The 23026-nt window shown below is 50.6% G+C and overlaps 1 protein-coding gene across 4 annotated transcripts in view; it reads right to left on the bottom strand.

Moving 5' to 3' along the window:
- ZNRF1 (zinc and ring finger 1) overlaps nt 1-23026 on the bottom strand; it is a 121768-nt gene that overhangs the window by 12648 nt on the left and 86094 nt on the right. For all 4 annotated transcript variants that reach the window (XM_051847304.2, XM_070062745.1, XM_051847305.2 and 1 more), the window contains exon 2: nt 3273-3368. In XM_051847304.2, coding sequence (XP_051703264.1) covers nt 3273-3368 — 96 coding nt within the window. The remainder of the gene's footprint in view (nt 1-3272; nt 3369-23026) is intronic.

The raw sequence follows: 23026 nt of genomic DNA, 5'->3' as shown, positions 1-23026 counted from the left end.
TTGCCCAGCTGATGCCAGCAACTGCAGAAAGTGCACGAGTGCAGACGGGAAGGACCCAGGCTGCGAGTTCTAGCGCATCCTCCGAAGAGAAGAGAACGTCTATCCTCTGAGAAGACCTCGCCTTGCCCCTTCCCAGAGAGACGCCAGGAGCTCAAGCCTCAGAGACTCAAGTCTTTTCCCCCATCTCCCCCACCCCTTTTTTTTTTTTTTTAAATAGAGAAGGTAACATGAAGCAGGTGAGGCCAGGCTGATGAGCAATCAGGGGCAAGACACGTTCCTGGAAAAGCAACCAAACCCAGAGCTCCTGCTAGTGACCCTGAGAGACTCTGCTTTTAGCTAAACTAGACCAGGCCCCAGGCACGCTCTGGAGACTCCACTCCACACACAAACCTGGGCGCCTATGCCGTCCTCTGACCGGAAAGGTCAGGTGTCTGAGAAGAAACAAGGACTACAGACGAGGAGCGTGCATGTATGTGTGTTCTCTCTCTCTCTCTCTCTCTCTCTCTCTCTCTCTCTCTCGTCAAGCACCAGGGAGAGACTGGGAGATAAGAACAGCGGGAGCGGCCGGCACTGCGGCTCACTAGGCTAATTCTCCGCCTTGTGGCACCGGCACACTGGGTTCTAGTCCCGGTCGGGGCACCGGATTCTGTCCCGGTTGCCCCTCTTCCAGGCCAGCTCTCTGCTGTGGCCAGGGAAGTGCCGTGGAGGATGGCCCAAGTGCTTGGGCCCTGCACCCCATGGGAGACCAGGAGAAGCACCTGGTTCCTGCCTTTGGATCAGCGCAGTGCGCTGGCGGCAGCCATTGGAGGGTGAACCAACGGCAAAGGAAGACCTTTCTCTCTGTCTCTCTCTCTCACTGTCCACTCTGTCAAAAAGAAAAAAAAAAAAAAAAAAAACACAGCCGGAGCGGTGCTCAGGCTGCCAGCCAAGCTGCCTTCCCCTAAGGGGGGCTTCTGTGGGGTCTGCACCCGCCAGGCCTCCTGGGTCCTCCCCGCCAGCGGGTGCCAGTGGGGAGGGGATGACCAACAAGTGCGGACTCAGAGGAGCACGCAGAGACGCTTGTCTCCCTCTCCCAGGAGGCTCTCCAGGGTCTGCAGGGCCTCACCTGCCCGGCCCCGCAGGAGCGCATGGGGAGGGCCGCTCCTGACTTCGGGGACTCTCCACAGCAGCTCCTGCAACGTTCTCCCTGATGACTCCGAGAGCCGAGGCCTCTTGGGCAGAGCCCTTCTGAGGCTTCTTTGTTTCCTTCTGACAGCAGAGGCAGTGTCTACAGAGAAGTCTCGCAGCAACCCACAGGACAAAAAGGGGTCTCATGAGGTCTCGCCACATGTGAGGAAGGAGAGAGGCTGCAGCTGGGAAGGCTGTGCGACGCGGATGGCCAAGCGGGACAAAGCCGCGCCTGGGCCTCCTCTGCAGGAGACACCCCAACAACGACGGGAAGCTCCGCTCCAGAGGCACCAGGCGTGTGGCGTGGCAGCACCCAGGGGCCAAGGAAAGGCTGCCTGCTGGGGAGGAGGGGCTTCCTGGACCCAAGACAGGATAGGAGGGGGAAGGGAACACCACAGGCTGAGGCGGGGCTGTGACCTGCGCTGCAGCCGGGCTAACCTGAGCAGTACCCATCAGACGGCATGCAGCTGAGGGAAGTAGGTGACATGCCTGCCCGCATCTGGGACCTTTTGACCAGGCAAGTGACCAAGAGATAACAGAAAGATGTATTTTCAGGACAGCTGGGGTCAGATTCCTCCAGTCTCATTCCCAGGAGTGCTCTGGAATCACGAGCCTGCCCCCCCCCCCCCCCCCCCCCGCCGGCTGATGGTGTAGGGGTGGGGAGGAGCACACTGGGGCTGGGGAACCTGTGCAGCAGACGTCCCAGGAGATGCTCACGGTCAGGAAGAGGGGGTAAGGAGGGTGGTGACGAACGAGTCCTCAGACCTCTCAGCAACTCGGGAGTTCTCTTCCTGACCGTGGCTCGGACTTTACCCAGAAGGCAGGAGGTGTGCTGGGATCCACGGTCAATCTCTGAGGAACGTACTTTAGAGGACAGACGGAACCCACGGGACTGGAAAACCACACGGCCCCAGCGGCACAGGCTGAGCGGCAGGGGGCAGTTAGTCTACTGGGCAAACCTGCGGAGCAGTAGGGTAGGCTACCGCTTGGGATGCCTGGATCCCATACAGAAGTGCTGGCTCGAGTGCCAGTTGTTCTTCCTCCAATCCAGCTCCCTGCTAATGTGCACTTGGATGGAGGCTGATTGATGGCTAAAGGGTTTGGGCCCCTGCCACCCACGTGGCAGGCCCGCATGGAGTTTCTGGCTCCTGGCTATGGCCTGGCCCAGCCCTGGCTGTTGTGGGCATTTGGGGGAGGGAACCAGTGGATGGAAGATTTCTCTCTCTCTGCCTTTCAAGTAATGAAAATAAATAAATAAACATTAAAAAAGAAAAAAGAATCCCTTGATGGTGTTGTCTACAATGATAGCTTCCACCTCCTAAGCCCCAACCATGGAGTTCTGCACCAAGGGCTCTGTGTACCCTGCCCTTCCCAGCCCTCACAGTCCCGAGAACCAGGCAGGGCCACCCCCAGTTCTGGACCAGAGAACTGAGGCTCCACGAAGCAGGACAACTCATGTGAGACCCAGTCAGTGAGTGGTGGAGGGCATCTGCACTCAGACCAGCGAGAACTCCAATGCTTACAGCACGCCACACTCTCCTCTGTCCCCAGAGATGCCATGTTAGCATGACCTGGTGTCATGGAGCGCCTAGCCCCATGATCCTAGTCCTTGCCATACTCAAGCAGCCTCCCAGGCAGGAGCCTTGGTGGGACAAGACGGTAGAGTCAGCATTTTAGTTCCCAGAGCGCCCCTGGATGCGCTTACTTCCTCGAATTCTCTGCCAGAGCCACAGGTGCTCCCCTGAATTGCAAAGCAGGAAGAGATTACCAGGCGTCCTGGCACCCGTGCGCCTTCCCAGCACATCCCTGAGGAGAAAGGCTGCTCCCCACCGGCCCCTCTGTTGACTCCTCCAGTGAGTCCAGCTACGTTGGGACCCAGCACAGTCAGGTGTGCACATAGGTGAGGAAATGGCTGTGTCTCCCAACCAGAGGCTACAAAACCAAGGGCACAGACAGAAGAAAACTGAGCCACCAAGGGCCTTCCCAGTGCCATGGACTTGAGAGCCAGTTCCTCACCACGCAGCTGTTCCTACTGGAAGGTGGGGTGGAGATGTTGCATGGATCCACCCTTTGTCAGAGGCTGGGGAAGCCGGCCGAGCCCTTACCATTGTAGGAGAGGCGAGGTTTGCTCAGACACATTATAAAGTGCATTTCCATCTCATCGGAAGCCACAGACTTGGAGCAAATGGGGCACTTGAAACCTGAAAGAGACAGAAACAGGATGAAAGGTCTGCTCCAAACCCAGGATGTCCACAGAAGACATGGACGAGCTCCCATGACCAAAGCCACGTAGGGTCAGAGTCAATGTGGAGAATGACAACCTGGACAGACCCCAGACCCAACTTCCTCTTCATTAAATCACTCGAGGTTTGCCTTTTTATCACAGCTTTGGACTCCCAACTTTCGTGAAGGGTTTCCCCACCTTACGCCCCTTGTTAACAATTAACAGAGGTAACTGATACCCAATTTGAGTTCTGAGGTTTTTTGTTTGTTTGTTTGTTTGTTTGTTTTTTTAAGGCTCCTTCTCAAAGTGATCTAGTGGATGGTGGGATAGGGGGCAGCAAAGCAAGACACGCAGATAACCACCCTGCTCCACGGAGGCGCACCTGCATACCCTGCATACCCACCGCCTCCTTCACGGCCAAGGCAGCTGTCCTTTGAGAAGTGGGGTGGCACTCTAGTGCTTCCAAATGTTACTTCGTAACAGCTGTGGTGTGGTGCTAGGCAAACACAGGATACCATGGTCCTGTCCTTTTATTCCCAAGGAGGTTCTGGGTGCTTATACAACCAAAGAGTTTCATCAGAATTTATTGGTGAATTTTTGATTGAGAATCTTCTGAGCTGAATTCTATTAAGAAACCCTAAGCCTGAGGCTGGCGTTGTGGCACACTGGGATAAGCCACTGCCCACAATGCAGGCATCCTTTACGAGCACCGGCTCAAGTCCCAGCTGCTCCACTTCTGATCCAGCACCCTACTTACACACCACAGACAGCAGCGGAAGACAGCCCAAGTGCCTGGGCCCCTGCCACCCTTGTGGGAGACCCTGATGGAGTTTCTGGCTCCTGGTTTCAGTCTGGCCCAGCCCCAGCCATTGGCGCCATTTGAGGAGTGAACTGTTTTCTCCCTCTCTCGGTAACTATACCCTTCAAATAAAAAATAAATAAATAAATAAATAGAAGAAGAAGAAGAAGAAGAAGGAAAGAAAACCTAATCTCGATCTATTTATTGAAATCAGTTTTAAATGGATCGATTCTTTCCCATGTAAATTCTCCCAAAGAGAGGCACCGCCACCGACAATCCCGCGTCTGGCAGTGCACATCATGGTCTCTCCGTTGTGGCGAGGGTGGCAGCTGCCCCTCCACCAACCCAGACTTCCTAACACGGCGCATCTCGCCACAGCTGTGAACATTTGACTCTTGTGCTCCCTTTCAGTTAAATTTCCTAACCACAGCTTTATTGGACACTGCTGATGACTGTCAACAACAGTTCTTATGAAATGGGACACAAGGCCAGGTACGCAGGTCAACTGCTAGAGGTTCAAGGACAGAGGCGTGAGCACTGTGCTCGGAACCTGCAGGTCCTCATCTTTTTATTGACAGTGCTTTGAGACCTGCAGGACCATACAGAACATTCAGGCTCTCGTAAATGCAGACGAAGTGGACCCTTCGCTCCCTGGCAGAGCTCCCGTGCTCCCAACCTTAGAAAGGGCCCTGGGTGGTTACAAACCCGTTACAACAAAACCAGAAGACCAAAAACAAACTTGGGGACAAAGGGGATCCCAACCCCCATTCTCTGGCAGAAATGGATCTAAAACACGCCAGGCTGATTATTTTTAACCCAGTTTAGCAATGTGCAGACCCAGCAACATGTGACGGAGACAAGAGGCCGTGGACTTGATTCTCATAGAAAGATCTTCATGTCTAACCTAAGTGCCTCTGCATTCACATAGGGTTTTCTTTTTATTTCCCAACTCAAAAGGCCAAGGTTTTGCAACATTTTAAAAGGCTACAAGCTGCTTGCTTTACACTTGCCACATTACAACCCTGTCTGCAGGCTGAGGGCTGTCCAGGATGACTGTGCCCCAGAACAAGCCCTCTGACCGCAGGCCCAGACACTGACACTGTGAGGTGGTAAAGTAATCTCATACCAACAAAAAGCCTTGCACCTCCTGTGCTACTTGCTTTGCTGATAACTCCCACTCCACTCCTGGAGTGCAGGGGGAGGGGCTGTCATAGCTAAGGTGCCGGGAAGCAGGTGATCCAACGAGAGGGTCTATAAGGGGATGTCACTGAGCATTTGTGCCCCGGAAATGAAAGATTCGAGATCCACAGGCTCAGAGGCTCTGGCAAGGCCTAAGCCACGCAAGGTCATACAACCCAGGAAGTGGAACTGAGACAAGGCTCCGATTTTTTTTTTTTTTTTTAAAGCTCTGAATCCAAAGTTCTTTCCATCAGGGAAGAAAGAGGGAGGTAGAGATAGATCACCCCTGGAGAGGAAGACCAACCGTAGGAAGATGAGAGACCCACATTTTAGCTAAAACAGTCACCCCTGCACCATCCATCTCTAGGTGTTTCTGTTTCATTTTGACAAAGCTCAAGGAAAAACTCAGGGCCTATTATGAGTGGGGTTTTCCAGCCTTAAGACCCTGGCAAATAATCTATCACCTAGACCTGTTTTCTCATTTGAAAAATGGTGGAATTTGCCTCATTCTTTCAAGAGATAAGAAGCAAGAAAGCACTCTGAAAAGAAGCTTAACAAACGCTGAGCGCAATCATCAGCGTCAAGCTTGGGGAAGGGGGAACAGGAGAGACCCAGCGTAGTGTGTGGGGGGGTGGCCAGCAGGCACCACACACCCACAGTCTCTACTGGATCCCAGTGAGCCACTACAGTGCCACCATTGTGGGCAGGCACCACACACCCACAGTCTCTGCTGGATCCCAGCGAGCCACTACAGTGCCACCACCACTGCGGGCAGGTACCACACACCCACAGTCTCTACTGGATCCCAGTGAGCCACTACAGTGCCACCAGTGTGGGCAGGCACCACACACCCACAGTCTCTGCTGGATCCCAGCGAGCCACTACAGTGCCACCACTGTGGGCAGGCACCACACACCCACAGTCTCTGCTGGATCCCAGCGAGCCACTACAGTGCCACCACCACTGCGGGCAGGTACCACACACCCACAGTCTCTACTGGATCCCAGTGAGCCACTACAGTGCCACCACTGTGGGCAGGCACCACACACCCACAGTCTCTGCTGGATCCTGGCGAGCCACTACAGCGCCACCACCACTGTGGGCAGGCACCACACACCCACAGTCTCTGCTGGATCCTGGCAAGCCACTACAGCGCCACCACCACTGTGGACTCTTTCCACACTGCCAATGCAACAGCTGTCTCTAGCTTTTTGCGTATGGGAATAAACAACCACTGGCATTAGTTGAGTTGTTACTACGAACAGCCACTTTACTTTGAGTGTCTTATTTATGAGAACAGAAACATAAGGTAAGTATTGCCATCAACACTACTTTATAGATGAGCGCATCGAGGCCCAGAAGATTAAGCAGCTTCTTCAAGGTTAAAGCAGCCAGGACGAACCAGAGCTGGCAGGACACCCATGGAGCCTGAGCCTTGAACCTATGAGCCTCCTCATCACGCCATGCTCAGCCGAGCAGCACAGGAGGAGCAGACACAATGCCCAGAAGAACACAAGTTCGAGGCATCCACGAACACTCATTTCAAACCTTCCAAGTGGCCCCAGCAGTTTCTCCCTAAACGCTCAAGGCCTTGGATAATCACATAGTCTGAAAAAAAAGGGAAGTCTCTCTCTCTTTTCTTCTTTTTTAGAATTCTGTTAACAACATGGAAGGATGGAGTTCTGCTTTCCACTTGGCACTGAGCCTACAGCAGCTCTGGCTGTAAAATGCTGAGTCTGCAAACTACTTTTAAGTGGAAAATAAAGGGCAAAAGATAAGAGGGACAGGAGAATATGAAGAGCTGAGGGGAAAAGCTCATGACCCCAGTCTTTCCCACAGGCCATCTGATGGTCAAGATGGATGCTGCTGCCCATCTGCCTGTAATCACCGAGGTACGACTCAGCACCAACAGCCCTGTGGCATGATAAATACTGTGATGTTTATGAGCCATCTGAAGGTTAGAGTGTCTAGGAAACTTTGATGCTGTTTTGGAAAAAAGTCCACGCCAAATGAAAATCAGGCCTGCAAACAAAGATAAACCAAAGGTGTGCAGAACCATTGCAGACACACGATCAGCCCCAGCAAACTCCCTCAGACACCTTCACCAGCACTCGGGAGGAGCGGCTAAGAGGTGCTTGATTTCGCTTCAGGAGGAAGCTACAAGTGGAGTCTTTAGGCTGCTCCCTAACACCACCTGCCCAGACTCTGCCCGACATGCCCTGGAGGCGAGGTGCTTCCTCATTCCCATGGGGTGCTCTGCACAGGTTGTAGCTGCCATTTGCTCTCCCTGACATGAGGGGAGGTGCCTGTTAGCTCAGGCTTGCTGGCCAGCTTGGGCTATGGTGCGCCTTCAGCTGTAAGTTCCTCCCACCAGACAGAGGCAGAGGCAGAGGCAGAGGCAGAGGCAGAGGCAGAGGCAGAGGCAGAGGCAGAGGCAGAGGCAGAGGCAGAGGCAGGGAACTTTCTGGTTCCTTGTCCTTTTCAGCCCATCCCTGAAAATGAGGAGCAAGCAAATGACAGAGCACTGTAGAGAATGTGTCTGCAACTCTGAGGGCTGGGCTCTACCAAGTGAATGCTGCTACGGGGTCCAATCAAAAGCAGCCAAGAGAACACTTCTAATGAGTCCCAATTTCCTCTTTCTCTCGTCATCAATCAGCTCAATGATGACACAGCCAGGAGAGCTGAGGACTGATCAGCCAGTCCAGCTGCTTCCTGCCAGTCAATAAGCACATTGCTCAGGTGGGAATTCTTTGCCATCCACTTGCTGTATCAGAGACAGGAGCTCCCAAGAGAAGACAAATCCACATTCACCACCTGTGATCCCTTTCACAGGTAAGTGCAGCTCTTCAGGTAAAGCCCATTGGTAGCTGAAAACACAGTGACCCCAAGAACCTGCACACGGTCATGTGCATCCAGCATTTTCCTAGGTCAGGTTAACTGGGCCCCTTCAGATTTCTTTAGGTCCTACCCATTTGACTAGGGGGGCCACTGAGGGAGCATGGTGGCAAATGGCCTTCCCAATCCATGGCCACACTGACCTTGCAATATAAATTAAGAATTTTTGTGTTCTGGGGCCTGACAGACCTCTCATTTCCCAAAACTGCAACCTTCTCCTTTAAGACCTGATTTCTCGGGCAGGACCATGTGCTGGCTGCATGTGGCTCTAGTTTCTCTCCCCTCCCTCCCTCCCTATGCTGATGCGCTATTTTAATGGCTGCCCCAGTTCTGCCTGTCTCTGGGATCACCTAAAGGTAGGAGAATCAGAAGAAGCAAACAGGGTAAAGGAAGCCACGCCATCAAGGTGGGACTGCCCGTCCCAGAGGAAGAGGGACCGAGCAGATTCTTTTCAGTCTGGGAGCCCAGACAGCACCATCCCCCCTTGACTTTGTCCTTACCATTTAATTCCCAGTTCCCAACATGATCTTTCTCTGTCACATCCTTGTGGGGCTTGATGGCAATAAAATGGGACTTAACTCAAAGAATTTTATAAAGAGGATATAGTACAAATAGCAGGTCAAAGGACAACACAGAATGACTTTCTCTACGTTTCTATATTGTAGGGACCATATTCTTCACCCACAAAGATACACGTCCACTCTAAGAAATAACTGGAAACCAATGCCCAATTCATCGGTTGCTGAGGTGTGAGTCAGTCTTTCCTGAACAATGCTCTGCAACTGGCGAAAGGATCAGGAGTTCTGGCTTTGGCCTCTTCTGAACTTGGCCTCTGGAGTTTTGACCTAGAGGCTCACCTGCTTCCCCAGGAGCCCAAGAAACTTCTCCTAAGCAGCTACCAAAAGGGGGAGCCTGCAGACACTTTATCTGGGTGTGTCTGTGAAGGAGTTTCTGGATGAGGTTAGCATCTGAACTGCTCCTGGAGTAAAGCAATTGTCCTTCCTAGTGTGGGTGGGTCCCATCCAACCTGCTGAGAGCCTGAATAGAATGAAAAGGTGCAGGAAATGAGACTTTACCCCTCTCTCTACCTGACTGTAGAAGCTCATCTTGGGTTGGGACTTAGACCACCAGTTCTCCTGGTTCTCAGGCCTTTGGACTTTCACTGTCATTACTCCACTGACTCTCCTGGGTGTCCAGCTGGTAAACAGCAAATCACAGGACTTCTCCACTTCCACAATTCCTTATAATATAATAAACCACTTTACACACACACACACACACACACACACAGAGGTTTTGTTTTTTTTCTGGAGAACACCGATTAACACACCTGTGTGTTAAAATGCCAAACCTGAAAGAGTGACAGGGAGAGTGAGAGACACAGAGAAAGAGATCTTCCATTTGCTGGTTCAATCCCCAAACAGAGGCAATGGCTGGGGCTGAGCAAGCCGGAAGCCAAGAGCCTGGAATTCCACTGGGGTTTCCCACGTGGGTGGCACAGGCCCAAGTATGTGGACTACCTTCTGCGGCTTTCCTAGGCACATCAGCAGAGAGTGGATTGGAAGTGGAGCAGCTGGCACTTGAACTGGTGCTCTATGGGATGCCCCACAACATGAAATGTTAATGAGGATATGGAGCAATGTAAAATGGAGGGAGTGTAAAATGACACACCCAGGGGCTGCTGCTTCCATCCCGTTTCCTGCTAACGCATCCTGGGAGGCAACAGATGATGGGTCGAGTGCTTGGGCCCCTGCACTCATGTTGGAAATCTGCATGGGATTCCTGGCTCCCGGCTGTGGCGTGGCTGGCTGTTGTGGGTATTTGGTGAGTGAACCAGTGGATGGAAGACTTGTCTCTCCACTTTTCAAGTAAATAAAAACAAAAACAAAGATTGAAAACAAGGACACACCCACTTTGGGAAAAGATCGGGTAGTTCCTTATAAAATAAAACATATACCAAGCCTGTGGTGAAATTTCTCATCTATGTATTTACCCAAAAGAAATGAAGACGTATGTCTACAAGTAGTGAGAATGGTCATCACCACAGCTGTATTTATAACAAGCAGAAACCTGGAAACAGCCCAGCTGTTCAATCACAGAACGAATGAAGAAACTGGGTCTGATCACTGAACATAACAGAACACTTCTCAGCAGTGAGACAGGGGATCTCTGACGCCCGCAACAGTGCGCAGAGTACTGAAAACGTGCCGAGTGAAGGGCACTGAAGAGCACACGCTAGGATTCCAATTACGCGCAGTTCTGGAAAAGGCAAACTAATCCACAGTGGAACAAATCAGAACAGTGGTTGTCTGGCAGGGTTAGGGCAGGGTAGGGTAGAAGAGGGGGCAGAGATGGAACAAGAGGTGATGAGAGAACTTTCTAGAGTGATGAAAAAGTTCATTATCATGAGAAGGGCTTGGGTTACAACACGTGTATGCATTTGGCAAAATTCATCAAACACACATGTAAGATTTGAGGCTTCTTTGTAAATTTTACCTCAGCCAGAAAGAAAATCCTGTAAACAAATACTGAACTGTAGTTAATGATATACATACTGAAGCTTTTAGCGGAAAATGTACTGACAGCTGCATTAACCCATTATGTCCCAAGTTTTCAATTCTGTGACCATTTCAATGACATAGTATCTATTTCAGCCTGTACAGGTGTCCTGTATATAGGACAATGGACATAATGAGTTAAAATGAAAATCATAAAAAATAAGATGTCCAAGTTACACTTCTAAATTTCCTGTACATCTGGTATGTTTTCAATGAAACCCAGACATGTGAACTACCGAGCTGTATTGCGACAGGGTCAAGCAGAGAGAGTGTGTACACTAATTTACATACAGTGGTCAGAAAAGGCCTTCGAGGAGGTAGGTGACAGGTGAGCAGAAGCCTTGACATATAAGGACAGTGAAGGCAGCGAGCTCACAGGCACTGTGAGGACACAGTGACAGCAGGGGATGCACCCTCTGAATCCCTGCAAGTGGTCAAGCACCTTCCATTGATTCTGACAGCTGAATGGGTATCTTGCCGGGTACAGGATTCTTTTGAATTCCTTTTATTCTCAATGGGCTACGAATGCAATTTCACATCTTCCAGCTTCTTGGTATTGTAAATAAGAACTCTGGTACCAATGCGATTTTCTTTGTAAATAATCTGTTCCTTTGGCCTGGAAGCTCCTGATATTTCTGACCCGGATGCACTCCGATGTGTCTTTCTCATCAGTTTTACCTTTCAGTGTGCAGACTCCAGTACTGTATAGCGAAATTTCCTTCTACATGTTTCAATCTCTCCCCTCATGGTAAGTCACGAGTGGTGCTTACCACATTTCTCTAGCTTTCCTCCTTCCAGCTTGCACCCTTTGAAGTTCAGGGTGCGTCTGTGATTGGCTGTGGCCAACAGAATGTGAACAGAAGCAATGAACGCCTGCCCAGGGTCTGTGCATGACTCACCTCGGGACCTGTACTACTGCATGGTGAAGGAAGCAGGCATCGGAACAAAGTCCCTGTCAGCTCGGGTCCCTGAGTAACAGCCATGAGCAGAGTCCCCCATGTTGACCTCCAGTGTGTTCTGCGGCATGGTGGGGGGGGGGGGTGGAAACAAATGTGCTGAGCGTGGATCCTGAGCGTATGGGGCTGGTCAGGATTTCCCTCGATTCTGGTCCTAGGCTGTCCTGACTGACAGCCCCTTCCTCTACCTTGTCTCCCTCTGGTACTTCCACTGCTGAACTGCCAAGTATCTGGGCTCTGCCTTCAGGCCTCTTATCCCTCCCTCCATAGCTTCTCTTGGCATTTTCTCTGGAACTCAGCCTTCCCAGCTCCCTCTGGGTCCTGCCTGCCTTTCTGGCTTGGATCAAAGAGGTAAGTGGCTGGCATTGGGAATCAAAGAGATGGGACATGTATTCTAGCCACTATCTTCCCGAAATCCAACCTGTTTGCATTTTCTTTTTTTTCTTTAAGGTTTTTTTTTTTTTTTTTTTTTTTTTTTTTGACAGGCAGAGTGGACAGTGAGAGAGAGAGAGAAAGGTCTTCCTTTACTGTTGTTTCACCCTCCAATGGCCACCGTGGCCAGCACACTGCGCTGATCCAAAGCCAGGAGCCAGGTGCTTCTCCTGGTCTCCCATGCAGGTGCAGGGCCCAAGCACTTGGGCCATCCTCCACTGCACTCCCGGGCCATAGCAGAGAGCCGGCCTGAAGAGGGGCAACCGGGACAGAATCTGGCACCCCAACTGGGACTAGAACCCGGTGTGCTGGCGCTGCAGGCGGAGGATTAGCCTATCGAGCCGTGGCGCCGGCAAAGGGTTATTTTAAATAGTAAATTCATCTTTTTTTTTTTTTTTTGACAGAGTTAGACCTTTTCTGTTGGTTCACCCCGCAAATGACCGCTACGGTCGGCATGCTGCGCTGATCCGAAGCCAGAAGCCAGGTGCTTCCTCCTGGTCTCCCATGTGGGTGCAGGGCCCAAGCACTTGGGCCATCCTCCACTGCCTTCCCAGGCCACAGCAGAGAGCTGGACTGGAAGAGGAGCAACTGGGACACAATCTGGCGCCCCAACCGGGACTAGAACCCAGGGTGCTGGTGTTGCAGGCGGAGGATTAGCCAAGTGAGCCACGGTGTCAGCCTTGCATTTTCATATAATGCTCTTTAGCTCTTCAAACACACACACAACATCTGTATTCCATATTGATAATCTAACACATTGTGCTTAGACATTCTCTTCTGTTGGGGCTTACAAGTCTCCATTTTTACCCACTACCTGACTCTGTCAGGAATGACCTCTATTCATTGCTCTAAGCATGGTATATTCCACTCTGCCATGTTTTTTTTTTTATCATTTCTGGACTCTACACTGACTGGTAGGGAGGAAAATGAGCAAGAACAGCAGTGAGAAGGAACAGACTGTGGCCTTGTCCAACTACTTAGCAATATTCAAGTAGAGCCCTGCCTACTCTCCAGAACTGTGTGGGTACACGAATGCCCAATGCAGGGTATGATGACATGAACAGCTACATCCAATAATGTGCCAAACCAGGGTGGCTTGCTGGCAGATCTGCCTATTTGAGAAAATTCACAAATTATTTAGCCAAAGAAGCAAAAAACGAGTCGAACCTACATGTGTATTCTGTGGTCTCTAAGATGTTATCAGTTGCAAGACGCTCCATCAGGAATCTCCCAGAGAGGAAGAAAGGGCTGCCAATGATCATCGCACGATGTGATTATGTGGTGCAGGGATTTTAATTGTTAAACTGTGAAATGTAAGTGGCTTAGGATCAATTAACATGAAAAAAAAAAAAAAACCACATACATGGTATTTCAAAAAATATATACAAACTGCACACACAGTAAATTTGTTCCCCTTCGCTTGCTAAAAACCAGAAGAGGCTCAGGGAGGCACGCACAGCCGGACACAAAGGGGAGGACGGCAAAGTGAAGTGCACGCAGAATGGACCTGAGGACGTCCACAGCACGTCCACGCTGCAGTCTCAGCAGGTGGGGCCTCAGCAGCGCTCCCGCACGTGACGAAGGGGAAAGCTGTGCCAGCAGCAGGCGCTCCGCTACCACAGTCTCTTCCGTTTGACCCTCTAACCCATTTCTTCCAGAGCGAGGCCCTGAAGGTTGCTCAGGAAGGAAATGCTGGAGGCCAGGGACATGATGTCTGATGACGGGAACCTGAGTAGTCACAAGAAGACTGGAAGCCTCACTGTGAGGTCAGCCAAGTCCCCCATGCATGGCTGGGGATGTCTGTGCGTTGATTTGTACATCCCCTGCCACACCGCTACCACGCTCAGGCAAGCTCAGGGGCATCCAGTTATGACTCAAAAGATCAAGTCTGCATGGGAAACATCTGGCTTGTACTTTGGAGATGTCTCATCTCCAGAAAATCTGTTCAAAGAGGAAGACTGTTCAGTGTCCAAAGAGTCAAGTCAGAATTTCTTCTAATTCTTAGATATTAGCATCAACCTAAGAAGCTAGTCCACTGGATGGTCAGGAAACGCCTTGTTATTCAGATACCATATTCTCCCCTCACATGGCTGTGCTACCTCTGTTTCAATCCCCAACATACCACACAGCTATGCCCTTTGCACCCAATGCCCACAACTGCTCCTGGTGTGGACCCTTCAGTGTTGCAGTGATGCCAGAGGACACTTAGAGTGGGCTGAATTCCCTAGGCGGTGCCTCCTGAAGTCATAGGTAGGGCCAAGATGACTTCTCTGAAAAAGCAAAATGAAAACAAAGCGAACAACAAAAACTGGTCTTCAGGCCAAAAAAAGGGAGCTGTTTTTATCAGCCCTGGAGGCCTGTGGACTGTCTCTACTGGTGACAGAAGGGAGCTAGGCTTCTTCCAGTGGAGCGGGGATGCTGGCTGAGCAGGACACCAGTCGCAGCAGGCGCTCTCAGCAGACTTGCTTCTCTCCTGGATACAGGCTATATTCCGAGTCCTGGGGTCTTTACTGACATACTCAGATATCCCGACCTTCAGTGACTCCTTTTTTATGATGGGGGCGGGGCATGGGGTTGGAAGAGAAAAGGAGAGTGGAAGGGAACAGGGCAAGGAGGTAGGTCTCACACAGAATCCACACAGGAGCCACAGTTTATTTCTGGGTTCCAGGAGACCCTGCCTACCCTGCCGGCTGATAGAAATTTTTCATTAATGATAAAGAAATGCTTGAGCACACTACTAGATCAAGTTCAATAGAGTAGGCCCCGACTGTGTTTTTTCTTTTCTTTTTTTAAAGATTTATTTATTTGAAAGGTAGAAATACAGAGCAAAACGCAGAAAGACAATCTCCCATCCACTGTTTCATGTGCTAAATGGCTGCAATGGCTGGAGCTGGGCCACGCCAGAGCCAGGAGCCAGGAGCCAGGAGCCAGGAGCCAGGAGCCAGGAGCCAGGAGCCAGGAGCCAGGAGCCAGGAGCCAGGAGCTTCTTCCAGGTCTCCCATGTGGTGGATGCAGGGGCCCAAGTACTTGGGCCATCTTCTGCTGCTTTTCCAGGTGCATTAGCAGGGAGCTGGATCAGAAATAGTGCAGCAGGAACTGGAACTGGTACCCATATGGGATGACAGAATTGCAGGCAGAGGCTTAACCTTCTATGCTACAGCGCCAACCCCTGAATTGTGTTTTGCAATAAAATCTAAAGTGGAAGATGCCAAACAACCAGAATGGAGCTGTTTTGAAAGCTTACCTAAGGAACCTCAGAGTAAGAGAAGGTCCTCACGCTTCAGATCGTGCTTTTCTGTCATCCATGGCTATGATGACCACAGAGAAAGAGATGAAGAGACTGAGACCCTGAAGAGCTACGCGGTACTGACAATGGGCACAGAGGGATTTCTCAGCGAGACTTCCCAGACACGAAGCATGAACCAGGAGGACCATGAGTTCTCAGCTTCCTGAAACAGTGAATGAGGGGCAGCGCTGCAGCACAGCATGCTAAGCCACCTACTGGAACACTCAAGCTTAGTTCGATTCTCAGCTACTCTGTGCTTCCGATTTAATTTCCTGATAACGAGCTTGGGAGGCAGCAGATGACGGCCGAGTCCTTCAGCCCCTGTCACCCATGTGGGAGGGCAGAATGGAGCTCTTGGTTCCTGGCTCTGGCCTGGCCCAGCCCTAGCTGTTTGGGCATCTGCAGATGGAAGATCTCTGTGCCTCCCTCACTCTGTCACTCTGCCTTTCAAATAAATCTTTAAAAAGAAAAAAGTTAATGACCCCCATACCAAGGTTTGTCAAGTGTCCCACTGTACTGATTACCTGGATTTGGTGGGTTAAAGAGGGAGAGGGAGAAGGGTGGGAACAAGGGAGTTCTCACCACCTCATCTGAACCCAATCATCTCTCAAAGATCCCTCCTCCAAATTCCAAAACACTGGGGAGGAGAGCTGAAACACAAGCATTCTGGAGAAGAGGGAATACAAACATTTAGCGACAGCATGTGACATCCTCTCTTGGGGCACCCTCCAAACTGTGTGGTCAGTTGCCTCACTCAGGGAGGATAAGCAACCAAGCCAGTCTATTCTATATTTACTCTAGTTACTTAAGTGGCAAGAAAACATGCACAACACTAAATAATTTCTACCCTCAGCGATCCACTGACCCATTAGAGCAGAGGAGAGAGACAAGGCCCCCAGGGCGCTCGTTCTTCCTGAAACCCCCACAGCCTCAAGCAGCAGGAGTGCGTCTAACACTCAGCCTCCTGACCAGACACTCCTGGGGGGACTCGAGCATCCAGCAACCTCCTGGAATTCTATGCTAGGCTCTGAGGCAGAGGTGTTTTTCTAGGGAATGTATCCATAGATTCAGACTGCCAAAAGGATTTGGGTTTGTAACCTGGAAATTCAGAATCACTTGAATAGTGACAGAAAGATGGTAGACAGAAGATGAAGACACATTACAATAGATACGGGGAATGGCCCACACACTTGTGCTTCAGTTCAGACAAGACGGGACTTTGGAGGAGGAAAACTGAACCAAGTTCTCCAGAGATCTACATTTAAGATCAGGGTCATTTAAGATCAGCTGACGCACAGATGACGGCCATCACAATGATCCCACCAGGCACACTTTTCCTGTCTGCTGAGTCGGTGCAGTCACACTACTCCCCACCCTGTACAGCACTCAGTCTCACCTGCCCCTCCAGCAACTGCCTCATTTATAGCGAACCACCTGCAGAGCCGTCTTTACTTCCTCTTCTTCCAGTCCCTCTTGACTCTACTCCAATCCTCAAACTGCCCTTACCAAGGTGGCCAGTGACTTCCACATGACAGAATCCTAGAATCAACTGCAGAGCACCCAGCAACGTGTCAGAAAGGTGCCCCTCATCCTCCCCCACTCACCTCTTACTACTGGTTATTCCCTCTTGGCCCCTCTCCCTGACACCTGCTGGGTCCTCTCACTCAGTCACCTCTCTCAGTCTCTTCATCTAGCACTACTGCCGCCCCTGCTATCTGTTGCTCCCACTGTAAGATAAGCTCCTTGAAGGCAGAGTCTGTTTCTGTTCTGGTTGTGTCCCAGAGCCTGGCATGTGACAGGCTCGGGGAAATAGGTGGTAGAGGAACCAGTAAGCACTCTTAGTGCAACTGTGTTGAAAGGGCCAATTAGGGGATGTGAGGGTGTCGCAGGAGTCCATGCCCAACAGAGGCCACCTTCTACCACAGAAGGTTCCAGCAACTGCCACACCACGGCAGGTTAAGTAGGACGGCAAGCCATCGTGCAACAAAATGTTGGTTAGGAGCCGGCTGTGGTCACACTGCTTCCTGCCCAACCAGTGGTTCTGAGAAGGGGTGCAGATAACAATCGCATGTGCATATTCACAGACTGCAAGCTCCCTCTCCACCACGCTGAGATGTGCAGCAGGTGTGAAGGGATCCGCTTCGGTCGGCACTGGGGCAGGCCTTGGCAGTTCTGTCCCTACACTAAACCGCACTGTGTAGAGCTAGAACAGCCTCCAGCTTCTCATCAGCATGAGCAGGTGGGGCCCTGCTTCCCATCCTGACCCCACCTGGGAGAGTAGGCACACTCATATCATTCCTGGCTTCAGCCTGGCCCAGCCCCTACTGCTGCAGCCATTTCGGGAGTGAACCAGTGGATGGAAGCTCTCTCTGTCTCTCCGTTTCCCTCTCTGCCCCCCTTCTGTAACTCCCCCTTTCAAATAAACAAAATATATACTTTAAAAAAAAAAAGAAAAAAAGAAGGGACATCTAAGCTGAGACTAAAGGATAAGCAAAATCCAGCAGTGCAGAGGAGTATGAGGGATGACAAGGGGCAGGAGTGGGGAAAGAAGGACAGGATTCCAAGCTGGGGTGAAGGCAAGGGATGAACAAGTTGTGCAAAGGCCTTGGGGTTACTGGGAGACTATAGTGCAGTTGCAACTATCAACAGCTGAAGGGTACAGCAGACTGAAATTTCCAAAAATGGTATCAGGACTCTTCCCAGTCCCATGTGCACTTCCAGAACCTTGCCACTCTACATCAAGCATCGGAATCTGTTTTCGCTCCCCTTGAACCTGAGTGGGCTTGGGACTGTTCTCACCAAGCACGTACAGCCAAAATGCTTTGACTCGCGAGGCTAAGTCCTATGAAAGGTTCTCTTAGGGCCCTCACCCTTGGAAGCCAGCCACAGAGCTGTGAAGCCCAGACCACCTGAGAGGCCACCCATCAGCATTCAGGTTGACAGTTCTTACTGAGGTCTCTGCCAAGACCTGGATGTGTAAGTGACAGTGCCATCCACACCAGTGCCCAGCCTCCCAGCTTTTAGGAGAGACAAGCTGCTCCTGCGTGCCCTAAGTCAATACCTGACCCACAGAAGCCATGAGCACAGTCAGTAACTGTATACTGCTAAGTTTTAGGGGTATGTTGTTAGGTAGTGCCAGTATAAGAACAAGCAGATAAAGTGCAGTTAGCACATAATGAAAAACTACCATAGCAAAGCAAACTCAAGGTCCACAACTCCACATCACAATATGCATGGCTCCCCAAAAATGCCGAGTAAAGGAAGAAGAGTTCAAAGTACTTACTATTTGATTCTGCCCAGTTAAAGTGCAAAAAGAATAGGAAACCTAGGCTGTTACAGTCAGGATAGTGGTGCTATAGGGGCAGTCAGGGACTCCGACAGAGGGCACGAGGGGCTTCAGAAGTGCTCCATTTTTTTTTTTTAATTTAAAATTTATTTGAAAGGCAGAGTGGCAGAAGGAGAGGGAGACAGAGACAAGGAGCCAGAGAGAGAGAGAGAGAGAGAGAGAGAGATGAAGAGGGTGGGAGAGGGAGAGCAATCTTCTCTCTACTAGTTCATTCCCCAAATGGCAGCAAGAGCCAGGGTTGGGCCAGGCCAAAGCCAGGAGCTGTGGGCTCCATCAGGCCTCCCGTGTCTGTAGTAGGGGTTCAAGTACTTCAGAACTGATAGGTCCTGGTAAGCCACACTGAAGGCCTGGGTGCATCATTCTAGAAACACTGCGAAACCACTGAAGGATTCTGTGGCGGTTTACATTTTAGCAACAACACCCTAGCTGTACAGCTGTAACTGGATTAGGAGTGTCTGAAGGCTGGCAGAGTGGACAGGGTGGCAGCAGTCACTCAGCTATGGGTGATGTGAATGGAGAGAAGCAGGCTTTGCTGCCCTGCCAACCCTGATAAACATCAAGGCCCCTTATGCCAAAGTCCAGAGGTCTAGAGCTAGCTGCCCAATGGGCCATCAGGTAGACTAAGTATCCAGAAGAGACATCTGGTTGACCTGACTGTGAACAATTATTTATCCTGATGACTGAATTTTTTGTTGTTGTTGTTCCTGGCCCATAGAGCCAAGATCTTTCTTTTTCTTTCTTTCCTTTTTTTTTTTTTAAAGATTTTATTCATTTCTTTGAAAAGCAGAGTTACAGAGGGACACAGAGATAGAGAACTTCCATCTGCTGTTTCACTTCCTAAATGACCGCAAGAGCTGGAGCTGGGCTGGCCCAAAGCCAGGAGCCAGGAGTTTCTTCCTGGTCTTCCACAGCGGTGCAGGGGCCCAAGGACTTGGGCCACCTTCTGCTGCTTTCCCAGTCATAGCAGGGAGCTGGTGAAGCAGAGCAGCCGCTACTCGAGCTGGTGCCAACCCAGGCTGACTGCATCTCTGGTGGCAGCTTTACCTGCTATGCCACAACACCGGCCACCCAAAAAACTTTTTTTTTTTTTTTTTTTTTTGACAGGCAGAGTTACACAGTGAGAGAGAGAGAGACAGAGAGAAAGGTCTTCCTTTTTCTGTTGGTTCGTCTCCCCAAATGGCCGCTAAGGCTGGCACGCTGCACCGATCCAAAGCCAGGAGCCAGGTGCCTCCTCCTGGTCTCCCATGCGGGTGCAGGGCCCAAGCACTTGGGCCATCCTCCTCTGCCTTCCTGGGCCACAACAGAGAGCTGGACTGGAAGAGGAGCAACCAGGACAGAATCTGGTGCCCCAACAGGGACTAGAGCCCAGGGTGCCAGTGCCGCAGGCAGAGGATTAGCCTAGTGAGCTGTGGCGCCGGCCCCAAAAGACTCTTTAAAGGGTTTACTCTCTTGGATTTTTCTTTCACTAGCTTAGAAGTCAGAGGAATGGGGGTAGACCTAACTGACAACAATGTTCAAGTTCTGACTTGAGAAATTGGGTAAATGGTGGTCTCCATGGAGGTCTGAATCCTAGAAGGAGCACGGGCTGCTGGCAAGGGAGCATGGATGAAGTGGTGGCTCAGTTTTGGACAGATCAGGATAAAGGAAGCCAAGAGATACCTGGTTTATCTGGTGTAAGGGGCAGAGGCCCAGGGAGATGTGGACCCGAGGTAAGGGAACAGGTGAGCCCACTCCAGGAGAACACATAAGGATCCACGGCTTCACCCTGAGGGAAGACAGAGCTTAAAGAACCACACTTGAACACCTGAGCAAAGACAGTGGCTAAGAATAACATTGACAGTACACAGTCCTGGGGCAGGAGGAAGCAGTGATGTTCCCAAGCTGGAGCCATCTAAGTGCAGAGCTACTCCTCTTGTGCACCTTCCTCTCTAAACTTGTGCTGTAAAGGCAGTAGTGCTACTGAAAGACTACCTTCTGACCTTGGCTGAACTTCACCCACATCTTTAAAATGATGAATCAATTAACCCTGTTCAGCAGATTAGCTAAAGAACAGAACAAGACAGCATTTTCCTGACTTTCTTGGACCCCATCAGTTCTCAGCAGTCACCTTGACTCCATTCATTTACTGAAAGCAGGGTAGGTGGGACTGGGACTCTCACATTTTTGAGTGCACCTAAACTAACTGGGCAAAGTCATTTAGGACCATTTTACAGAGAAGTGAAAAAGCGCAGACGAGGAAGGAGACACAGGGTCAAAAGGGAAGAAGTGTGTTCTCCAGTGCTGCCTACCAGGGCCAAAATATTTTTTTTTTTTTTTTAAGATTTATTTATTTATTTGAAAGGCAGAGTTACAGAAAGGGAAGGAACGACAGAGAGTTAAATCTTCCCTCTGCTAGTTCACTCCCCAAATGGCCACAACAGCCAGGGCTGGGTCAGATTGAAGAAGCCAGGAGCAGGGAGCTTTCTCCAGGTCTCCCATGTGGGTTCAGGGGCCCAAGCACTTGGGCCATCTTCCACTACTTTCCTAGGTGCTGCAGCAGGGGGCTGGATTGGCAGTGGTGCACCTGGGACTGGAACCAGCACCCATATGGTATGCCAGCACTGCAGGCAGTGGCTTGACCCACTATGCCACAGCGCTAGCCCCAACCAGGGCCAAATCTGAAGCTGAAATCAGGGTGATCACATTTTGCACTCCAAAGGGAGGTAGGCCACACGGCTGCAAAAATGAGGAAGGAGCTTGCTGTCCAGGCGCTGGCCACCAGACTCTGCCTAGATTTTGCTCATCATGGCAGCTGTGTGGGGAGGCCCTCACACACACCTGGGCAGTCCTCCAGAGGTCGCCCTGCATACCACCAAGACCACTGGGTTTGCACCTCCTTGAATGGACAAATATTTGAGTTTGGCTTAAACAGGCAAACCGTGGTGGGTCAGAACCCACTCTGGCCAGCTGAGAAAGGGACTGGTCACATGGGCCCTGCTCTCTACTGCTTGCTCTTGCTTTCCACACAGACTGAGAACCAGGCCTGGCTGGTGAGGGCACCTTCTTCCCACCACTGCGGGTGGTGGAATGCTGGGGGATTCTTCACCCAGCCACTTCAGCATATTGCAAAGATTCACCAACACCACTGCATCCTCCCCCTGCTAGGGGCTTTGCTGGTGCACTGATCTCTTGGGAAACACCTTGGCACTCAGCTCTAAACTGTAATCCCTGTTTTATTCAACACCCTCCTTCCACCCTCCACACAATTTAGAATAGGTTTTTATTTTAAAAATATACTTCTGGACTAGAATATTTATATAGTGAGCCTCTGAAGTTCACTTTTTTTCTCGTTGAAAATATTGTTTCCCATGAAAATAATCTCCCTCATCTCTTTTTAGAAATAGTTATATACTGTCCTATGATATGAGGATATAATGTATTTAGCTAATTTCCTACAAACAACAGACATTTAGGCTGTTTCCAGTTTTTACTTTAAATTTATTTTTAAGTGTTTATTTACTTTTTCTCTACTTGAAAGGGAGAGCAAGAGATACCCACAACAGGCAAGAATGGGCCAGGCCAAAGCCAAGAGCCTGGAATTCCATCCATGCCTCCTATATAGGTGATAGGGACCCAAGCACTTGAGCATTTTCTTTGCCTCCCAAGGTGCACATTAGCAGGAAGGTAGATCAGTTGCAGGGATTGGAACCAGCATTCTAATATGGGTTGCAGGTATCCCAAGTGGTGGCTTAACCTGCTGTGCCACAACACCTGCCCCTCCAGGTTTTATAAAATATCACAGGGCCCAGTGCTTTGCTGTAGCAGGTAAAGCTGCCACCTGTAGAGCCAGCATCTATGGGTGCCAGTTAGAGTCCTGCCTGCTCCACTTCTGATCCAGTTCCCTGCTGATGTTCCCAGGGAAAGCTGCGGAGGGTGGCCCAAATACTTGCGCCCCTACACCCACAAGGGAGACTCAGAAGAAGCTCCTGGCTTCCGCCTGGCTCAGCCCTGGCCATTGTAGCCACTTGGGGAGTGAACCAGAGGATGGAAGATCAATCGATCTCTCTCTGTCTCTTCCTCTGCCTTTCCGTAATTTTGCCTTTCAAATAAATAAATAAATAAATAAATCTTTTAAAAATTTTAGAAACAATCATGCAGTTAGTTTCTTGGGTACCTGTTTAGTTTCAACCTATGGGTAAAACTCA

The sequence above is a fragment of the Oryctolagus cuniculus genome, chromosome 18 (assembly GCF_964237555.1).
Source record: "Oryctolagus cuniculus chromosome 18, mOryCun1.1, whole genome shotgun sequence".
Classification (NCBI taxonomy): Eukaryota; Metazoa; Chordata; class Mammalia; order Lagomorpha; family Leporidae; genus Oryctolagus; species Oryctolagus cuniculus.
Note: the sequence above shows the minus strand (reverse complement) of the source record. Positions and strands in the feature narration are given on the sequence as shown.